This window comes from Myripristis murdjan, chromosome 8 (genome assembly GCF_902150065.1).
Source record: "Myripristis murdjan chromosome 8, fMyrMur1.1, whole genome shotgun sequence".
Classification (NCBI taxonomy): Eukaryota; Metazoa; Chordata; class Actinopteri; order Holocentriformes; family Holocentridae; genus Myripristis; species Myripristis murdjan.
The window spans coordinates 7,508,080-7,527,658 of record NC_043987.1 but is presented as its reverse complement, the minus strand read 5'-3'; the positions used below and the strand labels follow the sequence as shown (position 1 = coordinate 7,527,658).

Below are 19,579 nucleotides of genomic sequence, written 5' to 3'. Positions count from 1 at the left end.
AGATCTAACCGCTAGAACTCAACACCAGAAGCACTTTAGTTTAAATTCAAGCATAAATCCCAAAGATACCACATGTGCTGTGCTGAATTAGAGGGAAATGTGTATAAAATGATGCACAAAATTGTATTTCAAGGGGTTAATGGGGATGGATGGCCCTTTAAAACAACAATTATGGACTCAAGTGTCCCTGAAACTGCATCCATATGGCTCCAGATAAAAGCAGGGGTGAGAACTACTTCCAAGTTATTTATCCACCATCTCACTGGCTATTTTCTTATAGTGTTCTGCAGTCTATTTGTGACCAGTGACTTTGCTCACTGATTTACCACCCTGGGAAATCTGGCCTTGTTCTTGGCTGTCAGACTCACTGTGCTGCTCGCAGTGAGGGAAAAACTAACAGAGAGGCATTGGCATCTAATGCCTGCAGATAGCCGGCCACCGCTGCTCCGTGGCGTTTCCAAGGTGATCTGAAGGGAGGTGATGGGGCCAGCGGCCTGTGCATCGGTGCCGTTGATAGCCAAAGAAAAAACAAAAATTCAAAGACAGACACACATACACACAAAATGCAGGCACACACTCACTAAAATGCCCTCCGACATTTGTAACATTATGCCCGGAAGGTATTTTTTAATTCTGCAAGCAGGTTCGGAATTTGAAGCAAAGCAAGTCCATTCCAATATCAGCGCATTTCCTTCACTTTCTTTTCCATCTGATTTGTATTCTGCTTCCAGCCAAATGCATTAGGTACCAGTGCTGCTTCATATTTTGACTAACTTAGGTTGACCTTACTTTGAAACCCCCAAACTAAAACCCTTAAGTGCACCGTACATTTATGCATGCGCTTTATGTGTGCACCATAGGTGTTTTCATCAGGATGGCGGAAGATTATTTCAGTACTTAGCACAACTACCAAGAGCACCTTTCAGCACCACGGACAGCACCTCAGCAGACGAAAAATGTCTCCCAAAATCCACCAAAACATATAATAACACTAGGAAACACAAAACACAAGGATTGCATTGATGTAATATAACGTATATATTGATTGCCATAACTTCTATAATAAAACACCAGGTATTTGTCAGTGTAAACAAGTGCAGGCTGTCAGCTAAATGTGACTGTGACACATTCTCTGCGAGCTACTTTTGCAGCTGTTTGAGCCTGGCATCATTAGATTCAGCAGACAACACTGAACATTTTTGAAGTATAACATGTCTATGTTTGCTTAAAAATGTGGGAACCAAGTTGAACATGGTCAGATAGCTTCGACCCTGGTACCATTAGATGCAGCAGAAACTTGGCAGAAAACACGGATCATTTTTGGAATATAATATGTGTATACGTTTGAATTATGGGCAAGAATAGTGAAAAAACAGGACAATGTAGTAGTGAATGTTGAAAATCTGGACATTTTAGTAGTGTTTTACAGATATTTGTTAGGACTTGGGACACCCAGCAAGAAACTGGGACAGTCCCAGGCAAACCGTCATGTCTGGTCACTGTGGCCTAACCACTCTCCTTTAAGTCCCCACAATGAGGATCTGTACAAGTCTGTGTTCAGATGAACGATGCCTTCAACCTGTAGTCCCTAAAGACTGTACAGCTATGTGTCATGAACATCAGAATCAGAAAAACCTCATTTGCCAAGTTCAACGAATGTTGTACATGAATCTGTCATGAGGGCACTGGTGCAAAGGGTGTGAACAAAGTAATATGGGCAACTTTCATGTCTGCAAAAATGTTTTAAAAAAAGAAGGTTCAAAGTCATGGTTAAATATGAATTAGCTGGAATGGGTTGTTGTCTCAAAAGAAAGATTCATTGGAGTAACGGCCACATGTTGCCAAGATCAATAGAAGCGCCTCGATTTTAAAGGAACAAAAGAGCAAATTGGTGGAGTCTGTCAACTGTATGTTTGCAACATGGGCCAGAACCAGCACTTGGAAACCTGACTGGCTCAAACGTGTAGGCCTGATTCGTACGTTCTTCTGAAGATGAGCCATATTTATCGATCTCTGTTCTTTCAAATGCAAAGCCGTTGTTCTTACCCCTTTTTTCACACTCACTGTTGTACCACTGTTCCTCTGTATCGGAGCAGAAAATTAAGTTTAAGCCAGCGGGATTTAGGGGTTTTCATCCACTAATTCTAAAACTTGAGTTGGAAACTTAGACGAGGTTATCGGTCTACAAAGGCAAATGAATTTGCCCTTAAACTTTTTTTAAAGGTTAAAGTTTGTGTGTTTCTTTTTAGTGATTTTCAGCGGTTTTCAAAGTGGGTTCCAGGAACCACCAGGGGATCCTTGAAGGTCTTCCAGTGGGTTCTCCTCAGCAAAATCAGAAAGACTTTAATTTCTCAATAATGTGATTCTCTAGAAATTGATACCAAATACAGAAGAAATTTGACATTCATGAGATCTACACAATTTAATACTTAAACAAGACTTCTAAAATTGTACGATGTATGCTTGGCCTAAAACAAACCACAATACTTCAATACTTAATATCAGTGTACAAAATCATTTCAAATGGGTCGCTTTGATGTTATGGAAGTCAGCTTGGTTGAATCTTTGGACAAATCCCAGTTCCCTTCCGTTGGCCCTAACACTAGTTCTGAGTACTCGACTGAGTAGTGGCCCCTCAGAAAGGAGCTATAGGAGGTAGGGTTTGACGTCTATACCTAGGAAATGGGACGTTACTTTGGACGTCATCAGAAGCCAAAATCCATTCAGAAGTGGAAATGAGGGGAAATGTGTCTGGGTAAAGCCGAATCAGACACAACAACACTGTAATGCTTCATTAAGCTTTTTCATTAAGCATTAAGCTTTTTTTGTAAAGTTTTGCGTGTTCATTTGCACATTAATTCTTTGCCGCCACTTTTTCCACACTTCTCCTATCGCTCCGTTTGGAGTGCATCTCTGGCAAAGCTTAATTTGGAGGCCATGTGGCACAAGAATCAGGACACCCTTTCCCTGATGTTAAACACACAAAACAGAGGGTTAGGGCTAAGCGGTAGGGTTAAGGGGTGAACTGGGATTGGCCCAAAGTTTGAAAACCCCTGAGCTGGTGTGTCACTCTGTTGGTTAGTGGAGTGAGCGATACAGACATACTATACCTCAAAGTTTCTGCTACTATTGCTCACTTGGTTGCATGTTGCGCTTTGCGTAAGGGACATGCTGTCACGCAGGGATCCCAAGCTCTTAATCCTGCTGTTGACTATTCAGGCTTTTGTATTCAGTTTCACAGAGCCAAATGGGTCACAGCTTATCACAAATTACATGCTTGCTTGGTAACATCCTGCTTTACGTTCAAACAGTTGCACACACTCACTCACACACTGACACAGTAAACCAGTGGGAAAGCTGATGGCCACTGAGCAGCTTCACTGGTGCAGCTGGGACTTAAGCGTTTTGCTCAAGGGCACTTTGATGTAGCTGGATGGGAAACACAGCCACAGGCTTCCTGCGGGAGAACGGTCTAAATATACATTCTGTCACAATCTGGATTGCTTTCGCATGAAGAATGGACACCTCTAACACAGGAAGACAATGCCATTCTTCTTGAAGTTATTTTGTTTTCCAGCGCTGATAGTTTTCTGGGAGTACACCACCCCTGCAATTCCATCCTTGGCTGAGAAGCTGCTGCAACTAACTTTTGACCCCACACTGCTGTGTTTGTTTTCTTTAATGATAGATACCCTCTCCATCTGCTCCCACTCCTTGGTGTGTTCTGATTCAAGATGTTGCTGTGTGTCACCACCAAAACCATTTCCATCGCTACAGTAACTAGATCGGCTGTGTCCCGAATTGGCTTCTGACCATGCAAACAAGTAAAATACAAGTACAACCTGGCATGGATCCGTTTCCTTTGACAGCACTTCAATTCTGGAAAACAAAATAACTCAGACGGGCACGGAGTCATTTCCCTGTACCATTTATGGTTAACATAACAGGAATTCACATTTTGACAAAACTTTGAGGTTTCGCTGTGCGCGCTCAATGAATGTGCAAGTGTGAGCAAGCCACACTGTCATTTAAATTATGCTTGACTACCCTCTGAGAAATATTAACATGCTGCTAAATGGTCGGTGTTCCCCTTCTGGGGGAGGACAAGCATTACTCATTTACTTCCCTCACCCACATTTCTCCAGCTGGTGCAGGGATTTATCCAGTGACCTTCCATTCACAAGCCCGCTTCTCTAACCTTTAGGCCACTTCTGCCCTATTAATCATCTCAGAGATGAATGTTTCATAGATGTATAAGTTTATATTATGTTTTGCTGTTCTTAACAAAGGTACAAAGTTCCAAAGTCTAGTACTGCTTTATTAATGTCCATGGCTCATTATAGCCTACTCAGCAAAACTCAGAAACCACACAGGGCTCTGAAAAAAACAAAACAAAAGTGTTAACACAACAAAATAAGTGCAAAATGTAGTCAGCTACAGTATATGCAAGTTTATAAATATGACCTTTAAAGAAAATACAGTGCTCGATATTTATATTTTCTCTGGCAAACTGCTCCAAAGTGTAAAGGAATATTCCAACATTTTGGGGAAAAAAAAACAAAAAAAAACATTTTTTCCAAATTACCCAGATTGAGACATGCTCTATACCGTTCTCACCTCTGTACGTTCACTGGTTCGGTTAGGGTTAGGGTTAGGGTTAGGGTTCATGCTATGGATCATGTGTATTTAGAAAGAGTCCTGATTGCAAACTATGATCGTGTCCCCACGTGGTATTGCAATTCCATGATGTGAATTTAAAATCATAGTGCATACTGGGATCACAGGACACCGAGTTCCTCCCTCTTCATATCATGTGAGATGCTCTGGGTCAATTTCATGCCACATTAACTGTCAATCTTCATATCATGCCATTTGAACTCACATCATGTCAGTTCAAACCAGAGCATGCTCTCTTCAGGTACATATATCTCCTCATGATATGCTGCAGCCTGCCTCAGGTCACAGTGATGTGGCCATAGGTCAGCTTGTTGGTCTGTCTTTACATTAAGATCCTAACAGTGTAACATGCCATGTGTGCTGTGTTTACCTACATAGCTGTCCATTTTTTAAAAATAAAATTATGTATTTCCATTATTGATGCATAACTAACCATTGTAATCATGGAAATATTAAACCAAAATTACAAAAGTAATTTTAACCATCCCAATACTTCAATTACTTAATACTTCAGTTCAAAAAATATTCTTTTTTGCAAAGCTTGCAAGTGCTTTGCCTATTTTAGTTATTTAACATTCACATCAGATCACTGGGATTTAGTACCCATGTTGTGTCTGTCATTAAATCTTTGTCAGGATTGCATGCATTCTGCCATAATTCACCCATATGAATACATAGGATATATGACTACATAGGCCCTAAATAAGATGTGTTTAGTCTTTTCAGTTTCATTTTAGTCATTTCGCTGACACTCTTATTCAGAGAAATGTCGAAGTGCAGCAGTGGCACTGAAATGCCTACTTCAGCAAAATTATGGGCAACCGGTAGTGAGGAACAACTCCACAGTGTCCTGACTGCAAGCAAAGGAGGGCGATTACACAATACAGATTACAGCAAAAAGAAAGCAAAAATATATTTAGCCGGTTCAGGAAATGCATTGCATGTCCGTGTTCATCTTGATCTGATGGTATAGTCTTAGAAAACTCCTCTCACTGCGGGGCAGTAACCATGGTAATCTGTGGATTATGTATTCATCTTGCAAAAATAAACAACTTCTGCTCAGCTCAGGCTTAGTTTTAAATCTGATCACTTGCTGTATTGGGGATCACATGTATATTTAATAAAGCAGCTTGCTCTGTTTACATGCTTGGTGATTTAACGGGTTGTGTCAGTCCAACATTAGATCACTGTCTCAGACTTTTGTCATAGGTCTCCATGTTGCTCTGCGGCGGCCTGGAGACCGTATGTAAGGCATCACAATGCGCTGCATAGCCGAGGGCGGCGTGTCAAGGCTGCTGTGTTTACCTACATCGTCGTGTAGCCCCATAAATAAAATGTCACTCCACATCAGATCACAGTAGATTGGTCATACCTTCATGTTTGTGGCCTTGTTTGTGCAGCTATTTTATTGAACCGCTTGAGGAGATTTTTGAGATTTTGTTTTTTTACCTTTTCCATGACCTGTTTTAGTTCTAAGAGTAAATGATGTTTCACTATAAGACTTGGAATCTAGTGGATGAATCAGCAGTAGTGTGAAGCCAACCTGCGAGTTTGACCTTAAAAACATAAAGTGTAAAAACGTGTGGTGCTCTTCACTGGCGAGGAGACGCTTCGCCACATGAAGTCATATTGATGAAAAGGCAGGGAATGGCCTCACAGTTTATGTTTATCAACACTTTGTTTGGCAGAGGCTTGTGAATTATTTTAGCTTGTAATGAAATCAGTATTACATGTCAGATAATCAGTGTCTCAGTAAGAGGCTGTGTAATGACCAGGCTAATTTACAGGGCACTGGACATTTTTTGAAAATTAGCTCCCATGTTGTCCCAAGGTCTTGGTTCATCCTCTCAGGCTTATTTTAAGATAAAACCCTCACCCTTGTTATCCCTGACTCAATCAAAACTGTGTTTGACTGTAAGCTTGAGTCAGTCTTTTTGCAGGTATTAATGGTATGGAAAACCCTAATGGTTGACTCATAATAATATTATCATATTTTACTAACTTTTACTAAATTAAATTTTACTTACTTACTTAAAACAGGTTTTTTGATTATTTTTTTTTTTTCTTGTAATGAACACAAGTGCCTAATCCAAGAGGTTTTCAACACAGTGGGAAAACAAATTCATTACAAAATTACAGATTATTGTTCCAACTCTGTCTTGAACAAAATATCCTGCTGTCTCTCCCAAGCTTGGCAAATAAAACCTGCTACAAAAACAGGTTCCCTTCCTGAAGCACAGCTCAAGTTTGGCAGTCCAACCAGTGAGTGCATGTTGGACTGCCAATTTCTTTTAAGTGCTGCAAGCTCAATTCTCTCTTTTCTGCAGTTGAAAATCTGAAGTATTTGAATATCATTTCAGTTTTCAAACTATTGGGGTCGGCAGAGAGGAGCTGACACTCAGGTACTTCTGACTGTCATTCCATGTAAAATCACACTCAGCCGGTCTTTACGTCTGCAGGGCTTTCAGTGGGCCTGCAATATCAACAAAGGTCCCGTGTCCTTGATATATTTCCGTCTTTCACTTTGTTTTCATTCTCAACCTGTTTGAGACAACTGCAGAACTTGTCATGTCTTGATCTGCTGATTTCAATCAGAATAAATATTAACACCTAGATTTCCGAAATCTTGAAATCAAGAAAAGGAGGAAATGGAAAAAAAAACATGAAAACATAATGTATCAGTAACTCAGAGCAACATCAAGACCCAGTTATAGGCCTGTTCAACCAACATGGAACTGACTCCATTTCTGGTTCATGAACATCATTTTGAACCGCTCTGAGCATTTCAACCAAAAATAAATTGGTTTGGAATCCGAAAACGTTGGTTCCTCAGTGGAACCAAAAATAGTAGGACCTGAAGTGGGAACAGCGATGAGTGGCATACACTATTCTAGAGGGAAAGATGGAGACGACAGAAAAATCAAAGTCGAAGAAACAAAACATTGCTTCCAATTTGGAAATCTCCTAACTTTCAGGAAAAGATGACAGTGAGCACTAAAAAAAAAAAGGAAATCATATCTTGAAATTGCTGAAGAGTTGAATTGCTGATCAGTTCATTAGTAGCCTGGTCCAAACTCTCAAGAAGTTAAAAAAACAAAGTGAACATTTGGAGTACAGAGCCGAGCGAAAAGCAGTGCTGTTTTTGTTGAGTAGAGGTAGTAAACCTCAACCATTGAATTTTGCAGTTACTCCATGTCTATATGGTCCATATTGCAGATCTGATTATATCTTCTAAAGGTCACAAAACACTGATCCAGATGAATTTACTAGAGACAGCATCTGTACCTGTTAGTGCTCTGCAGTCACAGAGAGAAGATGAAGGAATGGCAAATTTAGGTGGAAGAACTTTCCACGTGTTGGCACGCAGACGAGGAAGGAGAGGAGGCTGGTTCATTTGAGTCCTTTCTTGACTTTTACACCAATTATGAAAGCAATCCATGAAAATGGGGTTATTAGAGAAATCACATTACTTAGAACCATGTAAACGTTTTAAACAAAATATTGCCTTAAGCTGATTACTGCCAGTAATTATGCTACTGTAGTGCCTGTACTCAGTCACTTTGTGTCAGGCAGGCGCCCTCTTCCTCATTCCCTCGTTCTCCGTCTCACTCTGTCTTCCCTGCACTCTGTGACCCCACTACAACGACTGCAGTTTCTTTTTTGTTGTTGTTTTGTAATGACACAATATATCAGGTCAGTTTCACAGACATGAGCTAAGCTTCGTGTGACACCAGAGTGGTTTCTCCATTCCAGCCCGAGGACCGGCTTAATCTGTGGCCCCCGTGCGTCACGCCGCAGCGCTTTTTGTGTCGTCCCTCCCATTGTGTGGTTAGCCTTTCTAAACTAATTCCCTATCAGCTCATTACATGGCCCTAGATCGCTTCTTATCTCTCCATGCCAGGTTGGAGAATAACTCCCAGTCGTCTTTTTTTTTTTTTATTATTATTATTTTTTTATTTTTTTGCCCGGCACGTCCCCGTCGTTCTCATGCCTCTATCTCTTCGCCGCTAAGCCCACTCTTCAAACAAAAAGCCCGTACAGAACAAGCAAAAGTTCGACCTCATTTTTGACAGCTTGTCGTCTTTACGCAGGAATGAACGCTGTGTCAGAGGCGATTTTTTTCCTGCCTTAAATGCCCTCTGTGTTAGTGTGTGCTAGTCTGTGTGTGTGTGTGTGAGGCTTTAGAGGGAAATCTGTATTCCCGCGGTACAAAGCCGTAGTCCGTCGATGTTACAGAGCAATTTGTTCCACTGTCATCTCCCTCTCCGGCTCTGCTGGGAGAGGACGTTGATCACAGGGCAGCCGAGCACAGCCGATGTGGATGGGCCGTATTTCTTCATCCTGAGTGCCGCTTCACACGAGCCGGCTTGGAAAAAGTGAATGGGCCCTTCATGCACCGTCACGCACTCTCACACACACACACATACACTCCCTGGCATGCACAGGCACACATGCAGTATGGCTGTGAGTACACCCTTATGACACACATTTACTCACACACTGAACGTTTAGACTAGATCAAAGAAACATTTATCGGATAAGGCCGTAATGACTTTCTAGATTTGTGGGATGCGATGGCAGATTGTGGCTGAGTCTCAGCAGCTTGATGGCAATCTTGTTATTTGGTGTGTGTGTGTGTGTGTGTGTTTCAGTGTATGCCTCTGTGCCAGTACACTGTGTGTGTGTGTGTGTGAGCCTTGATCCAGAGGACAGAAGTGTCCACAGTGTGCCCGCAGCCTGAAAAACCAAGAATTATTACACAAAACACACACACACGCACACACAAAAAGCATTATTATTGGTATTCCTTCCTGCCTCCCAGCTCCCAGCGGTTCATATCACATCCACTCTCGTCTGTGGGAGTGCATCCGACAGCAAAGAGGTTAGTTAAGTGCAAGACGCTCGCCTTAAAATAGCCGCTTTTATTCTGCTACTCTTAAACCGCTTTTTTCTTCGCCGTGAGTCAACAGAGATCAGAGGAGGCGGGCTATCTGGGGAGGAGAAAAACGCTACTTTGCGATCTCTAAGAAAAAACAAAGAGCGAGGCAGAGAAAGCACAACGTCTGCGGTTTCCACTAAAAGCAGTTCACCTTGCCACGGATTGCTGTGAAACAATAGTCTCTAATAGCTTGTTGTTTTTTCGTGGGCAGGTAGGTGGTGGCGGTGGGGGGGGCGGCACACTCTGTTATCTCCCCCTCGCACACTCCAAGTCTGGACTCATAACGCCTCTCTGTCTCTGTCTACCTGTCTCGCTCAGTGTCTCTCTCATTCTCTTTCTCTTTCTCTCATGACCTTCACTCCTTTACTCGCTTTTTTATTCTGCTCAGAGCTGCACTTGGAAAGATTTTTATGCAAATATACAGCCATCTTGACTGCATAAATTAGAGGATGGAGCTGCAGTAGAGAGGAGAGTCCCATCTCCCCTAAGTGAGAAAATGTTGTTTTGCCTTATTTGCACAAATAAAACTTTAGTGTCTGGTTTTTAAACTACTCCAATGAAGTTTAATGAAATTTTAAGGATAGGTACAGCATTTTTAAACACTGCTGCATTAAACTGTTGACTCCCATAATTTATTATCAGAGTTTGAAGTAACTGATTTCAATTACTCACGCTTCTGTAGTTGTGAGGCTTTTTTGTGTACTTTTACTTTTTTGAGTATTTTTTAGAGTCAGTAATTTTACTTTTACTTAAGTACATTTTTTTTTGCAAATCATATCCATTACAGTGAACTAATGATCAATGACAGATTGTAGAACCTTTCACAATAAAAGCTCACTCAGCACAGACGAGAAGAGGCATCTGCTTCTACTTTTTCGGTTCAACTTTTTGCCATTTCAAATTTCCAATAAAAGCTGCACAATGAAAAACGGCAGATGGCCGATGCAAGCGAGGACCATTTAGACTCAACTGACAGCATTTCCAAACTAATTCCATTTTCGGTGCATGTCGCCTTGTGTACATCCACGCCACACTGCTGTTACCTCGGCTGATGCTGCCTTCACCTCAACTTGGGCGTCGGAAAACCCGCCTTGTACCTCTCCAACCTGCGACAACATGACATTCAGGGTGTCACCTCATCAAAAATGGATGCTGCTTTCTTTGGTATTCCCCACGGAGCCAAACCCAGAGATTGCTCTTGTAACCATTGGTTTATCCTGAGTTGACACCATGAGCACCGTGTTGTTACAAGACAGATACTCTAAGGCCATTATTCCCATGAATGCAGCGTTAGTAACATTAGTAAAGGACTGATGGCTACTGATGGTGTTTTCTGAGGCTGAAAACCTCTAAAGGCTAGCGAGAAGCTGCAGCACAGTGGTTCTCATCACTATAGTGAAGTTGTGCCATGTACAGTTATAAATAATACTACAGCCTGAGTTGAACAGTATCGAACCCTATCCATTAAAAGCCAAACAGCTACCTCCAAAAGAGTGGCAAGCAAGAGACCCAACAGTGTTACCTCTTTTGCCCCCTCTCGTTCCTCTGGTGTGAAGCAACCGCTGATGTCACGATGCATGATTTCCGGATGGCTCCAAATGTTCAAATACTTCCCTCTTGTTGACATTTGGAGCCACCGACATGCGACGTTGTCTGTTGCGGCTTTGACGATGTCAGAGCTGGCTGTCACTTCCTATCTGTCTACCTATTAGTCAGTCTGCCTCCGGTACCTGTTCACCTGTCTGATTCGCTGTCTGTCTTGTCTACCTGTCACCGTCTCCCTGTCACAATGTCACACATTCCAGGTTGGTTAAACGGTAATACTGTACTTTGTAAATCGCATTCTGAGTTTGTTTTGTCCGCCTTTTAGTCGCGTATTATCACGTCAACTGTCCCCGAAGCTGCTGTGCTGTGAAAACATTACTAAGCGTAGTTAAAGTGGCCGATCTGAACTAAGCTGCACTCGGAAACGTCATTTTTCAGAGAACTGTTATGTGCAATTTGTGTGTTCTTGCTGTGCTGTGCCATTACTGCCTTACACCTCCTTGTAAAATAAATGTCTGATCTGACTGGTCGGGCTAACCTGGCTAAATAAATGTTATATGAAAAAACATTAAAAATACATACGCCCAAACTTGAAAGAAACGAGGACATACATTGTTTATTAGATGGACACAGAACCAGCCAGCAGGCACCTCAAACTGTTACACCGGCTGCACGAGCACCGGCACAAAAGATGCGCTTTTCACTTTGAAGCACAGATCTGATCTTCCCTTGGCTTCTCTAAACAGGGAGAGTCAGATTCCATGTGGTTTCTAAACAGCCCTGGGAAAATCAGCTCACAAATGCTGCCCCAGAGATCTGCAAAAAAAAAAAAAAAAAAAAAGTCTGAAGGCCAGGAAAACTACTCTGCTTAAGAACTGACATAGTATCACTGTTGGGGGGGGAAATGTGTCTCCAATATATGAAGTTTTCAGGAAGAATCGCCTTGTTTTGAGATTGATCGCCATGAATTCTGCAAAATGAGTTTTAAAAGGATTTCAGAAGTGTAAAGTTTCTTGGAATTTACTCAAAGCAGTGAGGACTGCAAGTTGAAAGCACCAAAAATTGAGTGATTTTCATATACAAAAAGCAATATATCATTTTCATCCAACTGTCCAATCACTGTTTCCCAATGTGAACTCTCAGACAAAGCCAAAAATTATTGAACGTCATCTCAAACCTGTGAAATCAGCGGGTATCTAGTCGGGACAATATGGAGATTTTTAAACTGAGTGGTGTTCCCCTTTAAGTGAAGTGCTTGGCAAGTTTTACCCTCTATTTAGACATCGACTGTATCATGAGGTGTGCAGTCAATATTTCATTAACCGTCTTTTTTTCTTCCTCCCCTCCCTCTCGCTCCTCTTCCTCCCACAGCGCCCTCACCACGCCCACGCTCTGTTCGACTTCACCCCCCACCACCCCTCCCAGCTGCGCTTCCTCCGAGGCGACGTCATCGACCTCCTCGACTGCTCCGATTCGCTGCGCTGGAGGGGCCGCTGCCACGGGCGGGTGGGCTACTTCCCCCCGGAGTACGTCCAGCCCATTTACCACTGCCAATGACCCGCCCCGCCCATCCAATATATGAGCCGCTCCCCAATTAAGCCAGCGAGCTGTCTGTCAAAGACTTGACCCTGCACCCTCTTCCACCTCCTTGCTATTTGCAATTTAAGAGCAGACGATGAAGCTCGTCGACCGATGAGCGGCCCGCTGACCAGCTCCGTATGTAACTGACTCCTCCCACTTCCCTGTGATGCCCGCTGTCAATCACAAGCCTCACCTAATCCGCTGCGACAGGCTCATCAATCGCCTTCACTTGATCCTGCACCTCCACCTCTCTTTAAATCTGTGGTTACTGGCTTGGAAATAGAAGACAAAAAAAAGAAAAAGACAAAAAAAAAAAAAAAAAACAGACCTGGACCTACACACTGTGGACAACACACACATGCACACACACACACACAAACACACACATATCCAGAGACAGAAACTCACAGATAAATACAGACACACACACACACACAGAGAGAGAGACTGACAAACACACACTCTCACACTTGGGCAGATTCATTTATTAAAGCTTATCAGCACTGGTGCAGACTAAGTAAAGGCAACACACACACACACACACGCATGCTAACCTAATGAATTAGAGGGTGGCCCATGGGAAATTCAGGAGGAAGGGTGGGGCTTTTTTTTTGTCCACCGCAGTTCAATCAGGATTTTGCTCACCAGAGGAGATCTGGTGGATCCGGGAACACAGCAAAATTGTGTTGTGTTGTGTGAATATATGGGCCAGACACTCTGAGGATACTGACACAGCACATTCCTCTGGCTCAGCTGGTGTGTGTGTGTGTGTATGTGTGTGTGTGGGGCGGTAGGAGTGTGTGTGCATGCATAATGTGTGCTTGAACACATTAACATTTAAAGGGGCACACCGGTCCTATTTTGACTTCTTGTCAACAGTTGTGATCTGTCAAAAATATCAATTGCATGAGTGTGGACAGCATATGCATTTGGTAACTTACCCTCTTCACTCCCATTCTTGTTCAAAAAATGTGAAGAGCTTAAATGTTGCCTCACACAGATAATTCCATCTTGTCAATATTCGGCCGGCGTGTGTGTTTGCAAAAATTACTGCTTTTCTCGGTAACCCATAATGTCCATTCTGTCCATGTGCATATTATCATAAAATGTGTATGAATAAAACTACATTGAAGTAATTTGGGGCTCTGCGGATATAAATAGGCTCCCATTCTAGCTTGGCCACTTGTATTGCATCAGAGGGAGTTAAAGGTACAGTTCACCCAAATACAAAAAAAAAAAAAAAAAAAGATATCCTTCCCCAGTGAGTAGAAATTCAGGGTTTCCTGCTGTTCCTCCACAGAAAATATTTCCCAGCGAAACCCTGTCTGAAGGCTACCCCCAAGATTAGTACCTGTGTCATTGTTTTTGGAAAGAGCTGTGGATGTTTAATTTTTCACAAGTAAATTATTGACAGTTTGAGCTCCACAAAAGAATACCCATCCAGCTCCATTGCACTGCGGTATATGATGACAAGGCAGATCACACCAAATGCAAAACGTCACACAGAAACTATATGGATGGATCATTTGGGAATATATCTTCTTACTATTTTTGTTTTGGGTGAATTTTTGCTTTAACAACAAGTGGCTGTAAAACCTCTTCCAGCTTTGAGCATGGAACACAACTGGTATGAATTCTAAAATTATTTAAGTGATTAGAACAGAGTGAAATAGTCATTTTTTGCAAACTTGTGTGCCAGCCAGACAAGATGGAATCACTTGTGTAGCAGCTTTCATGTCTCACAGCAAACTTTTATAGATTTTTTTAACATAAATGAGGGTGAATTGGGGCGAGTTAGCTTTGACTTCTAAGCTACCAAAGCATGATCTGTGCACGCTAATACAACCGATAAATCGAGAAATCAAAATAGAACCAGCATCTGCTCAACCTGCACACATGTATGTGTGTTGTGTGTTTATGAGAGAGACTGTGTGTGTGTGTGTGTGTGTGTTGTGGTTCTTTATTCAGACTGCCTTCACTAAGGAGAATGTTGAAATAGCGAAACGTGTGTGTATGTGTGTGTGCCGCCCTCTGCTCTGAGGACCAGTGGAGGTCACTGTGCTCCAGCGACCTGCAGTGCAAACCCTGCCCATAAACACACACACTTGTTTTGCAGATATTCAGCTTCAAATGTAACACGCTCATATCAGTTGCTCGTTCATTTCAAACTTACAGATTATTCGTTTGTTTATATGTATTTATTCTCATTCATGTGAAATCCTACAATACAAAATGTTGAATATTTCTCTCGCAACAAACCACATTTTATGTGATTAACAGTATAACATCTTGGATCTGTCTTCCTTAACCTATAATAACAAATGATTTAAATAAAGTTATACATTACCCTCTTTGACTTTTTGTACTTTGTGATGGATTTTGTGTCAAACTGTGCAGTTTTCTCCAGCAGCTGCTTGGTTAATGCATGTACCATATATACATTTTATTATTTAATTATCCAGAACACAGTATTTCATGCATTGCTCAGTAAAACATGATTATCTACTTTAATACTGCACAGAATCCAGTGTATGTATATTATCAACAGTGTTTGGGTATGGATCACAAAGACTAGTGACCTACACGTTCACTTAACCCTATAAAGCCTGAACTATGAAAGAATTGGCAGAAAATTTAAATTTTTTGGAATTGAACCCTTTATTTAGTCCTATAACAAAATATATACATAAAAAACAATCTAAAAATATATATATATGTTATTACACGACCTTTCTGGTGTATGATATATGATATGTATTGCGAATTTCCTGCGGGATGAATAAAGTATCTATCTATCTATCTATCTATCTATCATGATTAAACTGAAAACGAAAAACGGAATTGAAAATGTGTATCATGATACAAATGGCTTTATAGGGTTAAAATCAGTTACTTTTTCCCACTAAACAAGCTGTTAGTTTACATTATTATCTATTCTGATTCTTTTGTTGGTGCATAAACAATAAAAATACAATCTCTTGGTCCACGCATCATTTGCATACCGTAGGTTTACTGCAGGTTCTTAGTGTGTTTAGCTCAGCAAGCATCACTAATGACAAAGACGAAGACAGCCTGAACACTCTGACTCTTTCTGCCTCCTGTCAATCCTGTTTTTAGACCGCAGAGTTAATTACAAGTGACTATATGTTAAAGGTACATTATGTAACGCTGTTGAAATGAGCACCTCTTAGACTGCACTTACTGAAAACAGGAAGTAAGCACGTGATTTGGAGGCTGGTTTGCAACGTTTGTCTGCCTCCCTGATAAATTAACTTACCATGTTTTCGTTATCTGACACTAAATGGTCCTTACCTCAGTACACCCTCAGTTTTGCATCATAAACACTGAAGTACTAAGAATAATCAATAAGAACAAGGCATAAGCTTCTATTTTTAGCAAGCAAGCAAAACTTTTTTCTTACAGCACATCTCATTCCAGGCGGAAGCACACTGTGTGGGCTGCCACGGGAAGGTGCAGCCACAAAATCAGTGTGGTTAGTGCACAAAATAAAACATTAGACATAAGTAAACACAATTCAAACCAACACATAAATAATACCTGAGTTAAAAACCATAAAGAAGTATCATGAAAATAAATAAATAAAAAATCGAGTGACATGAAATGATTAAGATCAGCAACCAATTAGTAAAAAATAAGACATAAGACATAAAATGATTTTTTAAAAAATAGGTACATAACAAAATTAGATAAAATAATAATTAACCCTCACAAAACTGAGGTACTTTTCTCAACCAATAACAAAATGACATTATATATGCATTAATAAATATATAGATATAGGTAGATATATGGCAGGAACATTGCCTAATTACAAGTTGCTTTTGGAAGTAACATTCCCTATCACTTATTATAAATAAGTTGTTGTAATTATTGTAAGTATTTGTCAGGTCTTCAGAAAAGTACTAATGTCAATACCATTCAGTTTTACTTTCATTTTAGCAATCATTTTCTTGAAGAAATTGTGCAATAACTGAAGGGGTGGAGTTTTCATTTTTGATTGAGGTGCACACAGAGAATAAGATGTCATTGTCATAGTTAGCATGGAGGTGTGAGTGTGTTTGTGTGTGAGCGAGCGGCCAGCAGCTCCTTGTTGACACGTCGGTGTCATCACGGCTGTGCGCCTGATGCGTTCCCACACTCGTCACATGCTATGTGAGGAATACCGCCTCGCCGCTTCGCCAACCTCTCACCAGGGCGTCATGTTTGAAATGGAGCAGGAAACAGGGTCACATCCCACCGTTCCCCGGGGCGGCTTCGCTCCGGCTCTGCTTTCTCTCTCTTTTCCTCTCTGAAACCTGCTTTTTTCATTCCTCCTGACAGCGTCACCTCTGGCTCGCCAATGACAGCTAGTCAATAAACCGCCGACATCCAGCAGGAGGAGTTAAAGGTGTCCCAGAAATAGCTCTGCTGTTTTCCTCCTCTGTTCTTTTTTAAAACTGCTGAGTCACTTTGAAGTCAGCGTGATAAGTGGAAGATCTGCCGGCGCATGAGTGTGTGAGGTTGCTTTGTGCGCGTGCCAGACTGACCGACACGGAGTCTGTGATGACATATTTGTGTCATGAGCTCGCGGTGAGACAAAAGCATTACAAGAATACTCGCCGCAGCTGTCACAACTGCCACGCTGCAAGATGCACAAAGAGAGCAATAACTAACAAGAGAGAGAGGAGACAGACAGACAAAAGAGAGAGAGCTATACAGTAAAGGGGAAGCAGAGCAGGAGTCAAGTGAAGTAATGGAGGCAGAGAAAGAGAATTCAGGGATACAAAGAGGGGTCGAGAACGAGAGCGGAAAGGGAGTGACAAAACGAGAAGGTAAAAAAGGGGAACGGCGACAGAGAGAGAGAGAGAGAACACAGAGCGATTGCGAGAGATGAAAAGACGGGGCGTGGAAGTGGCGTGCCAACTGTAAAAGTGAGAGTGGCGGTGAAAAGAGCAAGAGGCGGCGAGGAGAAGAGAGGCGTGCGAGCCGTGAAATCAATGACATACAGGCGTTAGCAGCAAACAGAATAAAACAGTTGAACCAGTCTGACGGACTGACAGAGCGCCTCGGGCTGTTTGGGCCCTGACTGGATAACCCCGCGCTGGGAGGGGCGGGTGGAAAATAAACCACAACCAGTCAGACAGGCAGTAAAGCAGCTGGTCAGACAGACAGACAGACAAGTAGGCAGCCTACCTGTCATTAATATCATTACTAACACCTGTATTTACCCTGCTATGCATCTCAGAATGGCTGCTGTGGGAAAGGACCATTTGGATGTGATGGGGCAAGCGAGCAAGATAACCCTACTTGTGCAGCCAAATACATCTAAAGCTAAAATATATCCTCCTGAGACCCAGCCTATTCAATTATGTCCTCTGTAGTGGACATCAATTGATCGTCTATATCCTTTTACTCATTTGAGCTGCCCTATCAAGTCCTGGTGTACAGTACAGAGGAGATCCAGGCCTTTCCAATGATATCTCATGTGATAAGGTGGGATGAGGGAAACACCCACTTTCTATTGAGCCAAAATGGCAGCTGCAGAAAAACGCACATGTCGTGAAAAAAGAAACAAGAAGTCAAATATCGTTTAGCTATTGGTTTTTACTGATGAAAATTATATATTTTCTTGTTAATGGCATTGATTGTCTGTAATTGATTATCTGTGGTTATTTGATTGGTTTTTTATTTAAATTTAAAATTATCTGTTTTTTACAGTAAAATCTACTACAGTGGACGTACTGTAAAATCTAAAATAAAAATATTTTTGTGAAATTCTAAATTGTGTGTTGTTGTTTTAACTCTAAATAGACAAGAAATCACAAAAAAAAAGTTAAGTTGGAAGACACTTTTTTTCCTCTTGTCTCAGGAGGATATGGCAGACTAACAATCTCTGCAGCTTTCCTCTACTAATAAAATAGTTTTAAGGCCTGACATACTGTAGCCTCGTTGGGAGAAATACCATCACAACCATCTTTTATCCTCCTTTCAAAGATGTAGAGGAACAAGGAGCAAAAATTGAATTTGAATGGAATTTCCGTGCTGGATTTTTTCCCACAAATATGATTGATTCATACCCATGACGCTCATTTGAATGATATAACACTTTTCCCATTGCGTGGCAGGCCCATCCCATCATGCTTGCTTTTCCCTCACAATGTATAAAGGCAAACCGCCTTGTGCTGCATCTGCTGTGCAATTAAGTCACCGGGCCAGTCCACCAGCAAAGAGCCCGTCAGCCAATCCCACACGGCCTGCCGGTGCATTTGTCAGTCGGACAGTCAGCTGACACCCATTGTGGTGAGCTCTGGCGCATCATCCTGGCATGGGTGCCCGATGCCAAGCTGAACAAAGGGGACAAGAGATCCTTTCAGGTCCATTCACTGACACTTAACACGAGTGAATTCAACACGTCACAATGATTCCCACACTTCGCTGTGCTGTAAACTACCAGCCGTGCACTTCCCTCAGCCCTCGTGTAATCTCTGACTATCTTACAGAGTTATCTAATGCCATGTAATGAGCCCGTGTTCACATCAGATGGGAGTGCATGATGTGTCCCCATCTGCTGTAAATCCGGTGAGCTTGTCCAAGACTCCTCCTGCAAGCATGGCTGTTAAAAACAACGAGGCTATCAGACCTTTATAACCTAATAAAACAGCGCAGGGCAGCAATGAAGGGTTTGTGCCTCTTGTTTATTTTCGCTTGACATTTTTCTCGTGTGAAGTTATTTCTGTGTCTTTTGCTTACTTTGATCGGGCGGCACTTTGTACATTTATCTGTTTTCAAGTTGCTAGTATTATTTACATTTTGATTATTAAGCCAACACTGCTGCTA

At 41.8% G+C, this 19,579-nt stretch overlaps 1 protein-coding gene across 1 annotated transcript in view; it reads left to right on the top strand.

Moving 5' to 3' along the window:
• The window catches only part of grapa (GRB2 related adaptor protein a), a 51,956-nt gene extending 36,858 nt beyond the window's left edge, over positions 1-15,098 (top strand). The window contains exon 5 of the mRNA XM_030058018.1: positions 12,533-15,098. Within this exon, the coding sequence (XP_029913878.1) occupies positions 12,533-12,718 (186 nt within the window). The 3' untranslated portion in view covers positions 12,719-15,098. The remainder of the gene's footprint in view (positions 1-12,532) is intronic.
• Positions 15,099-19,579: the final 4,481 nt, after the last annotated feature.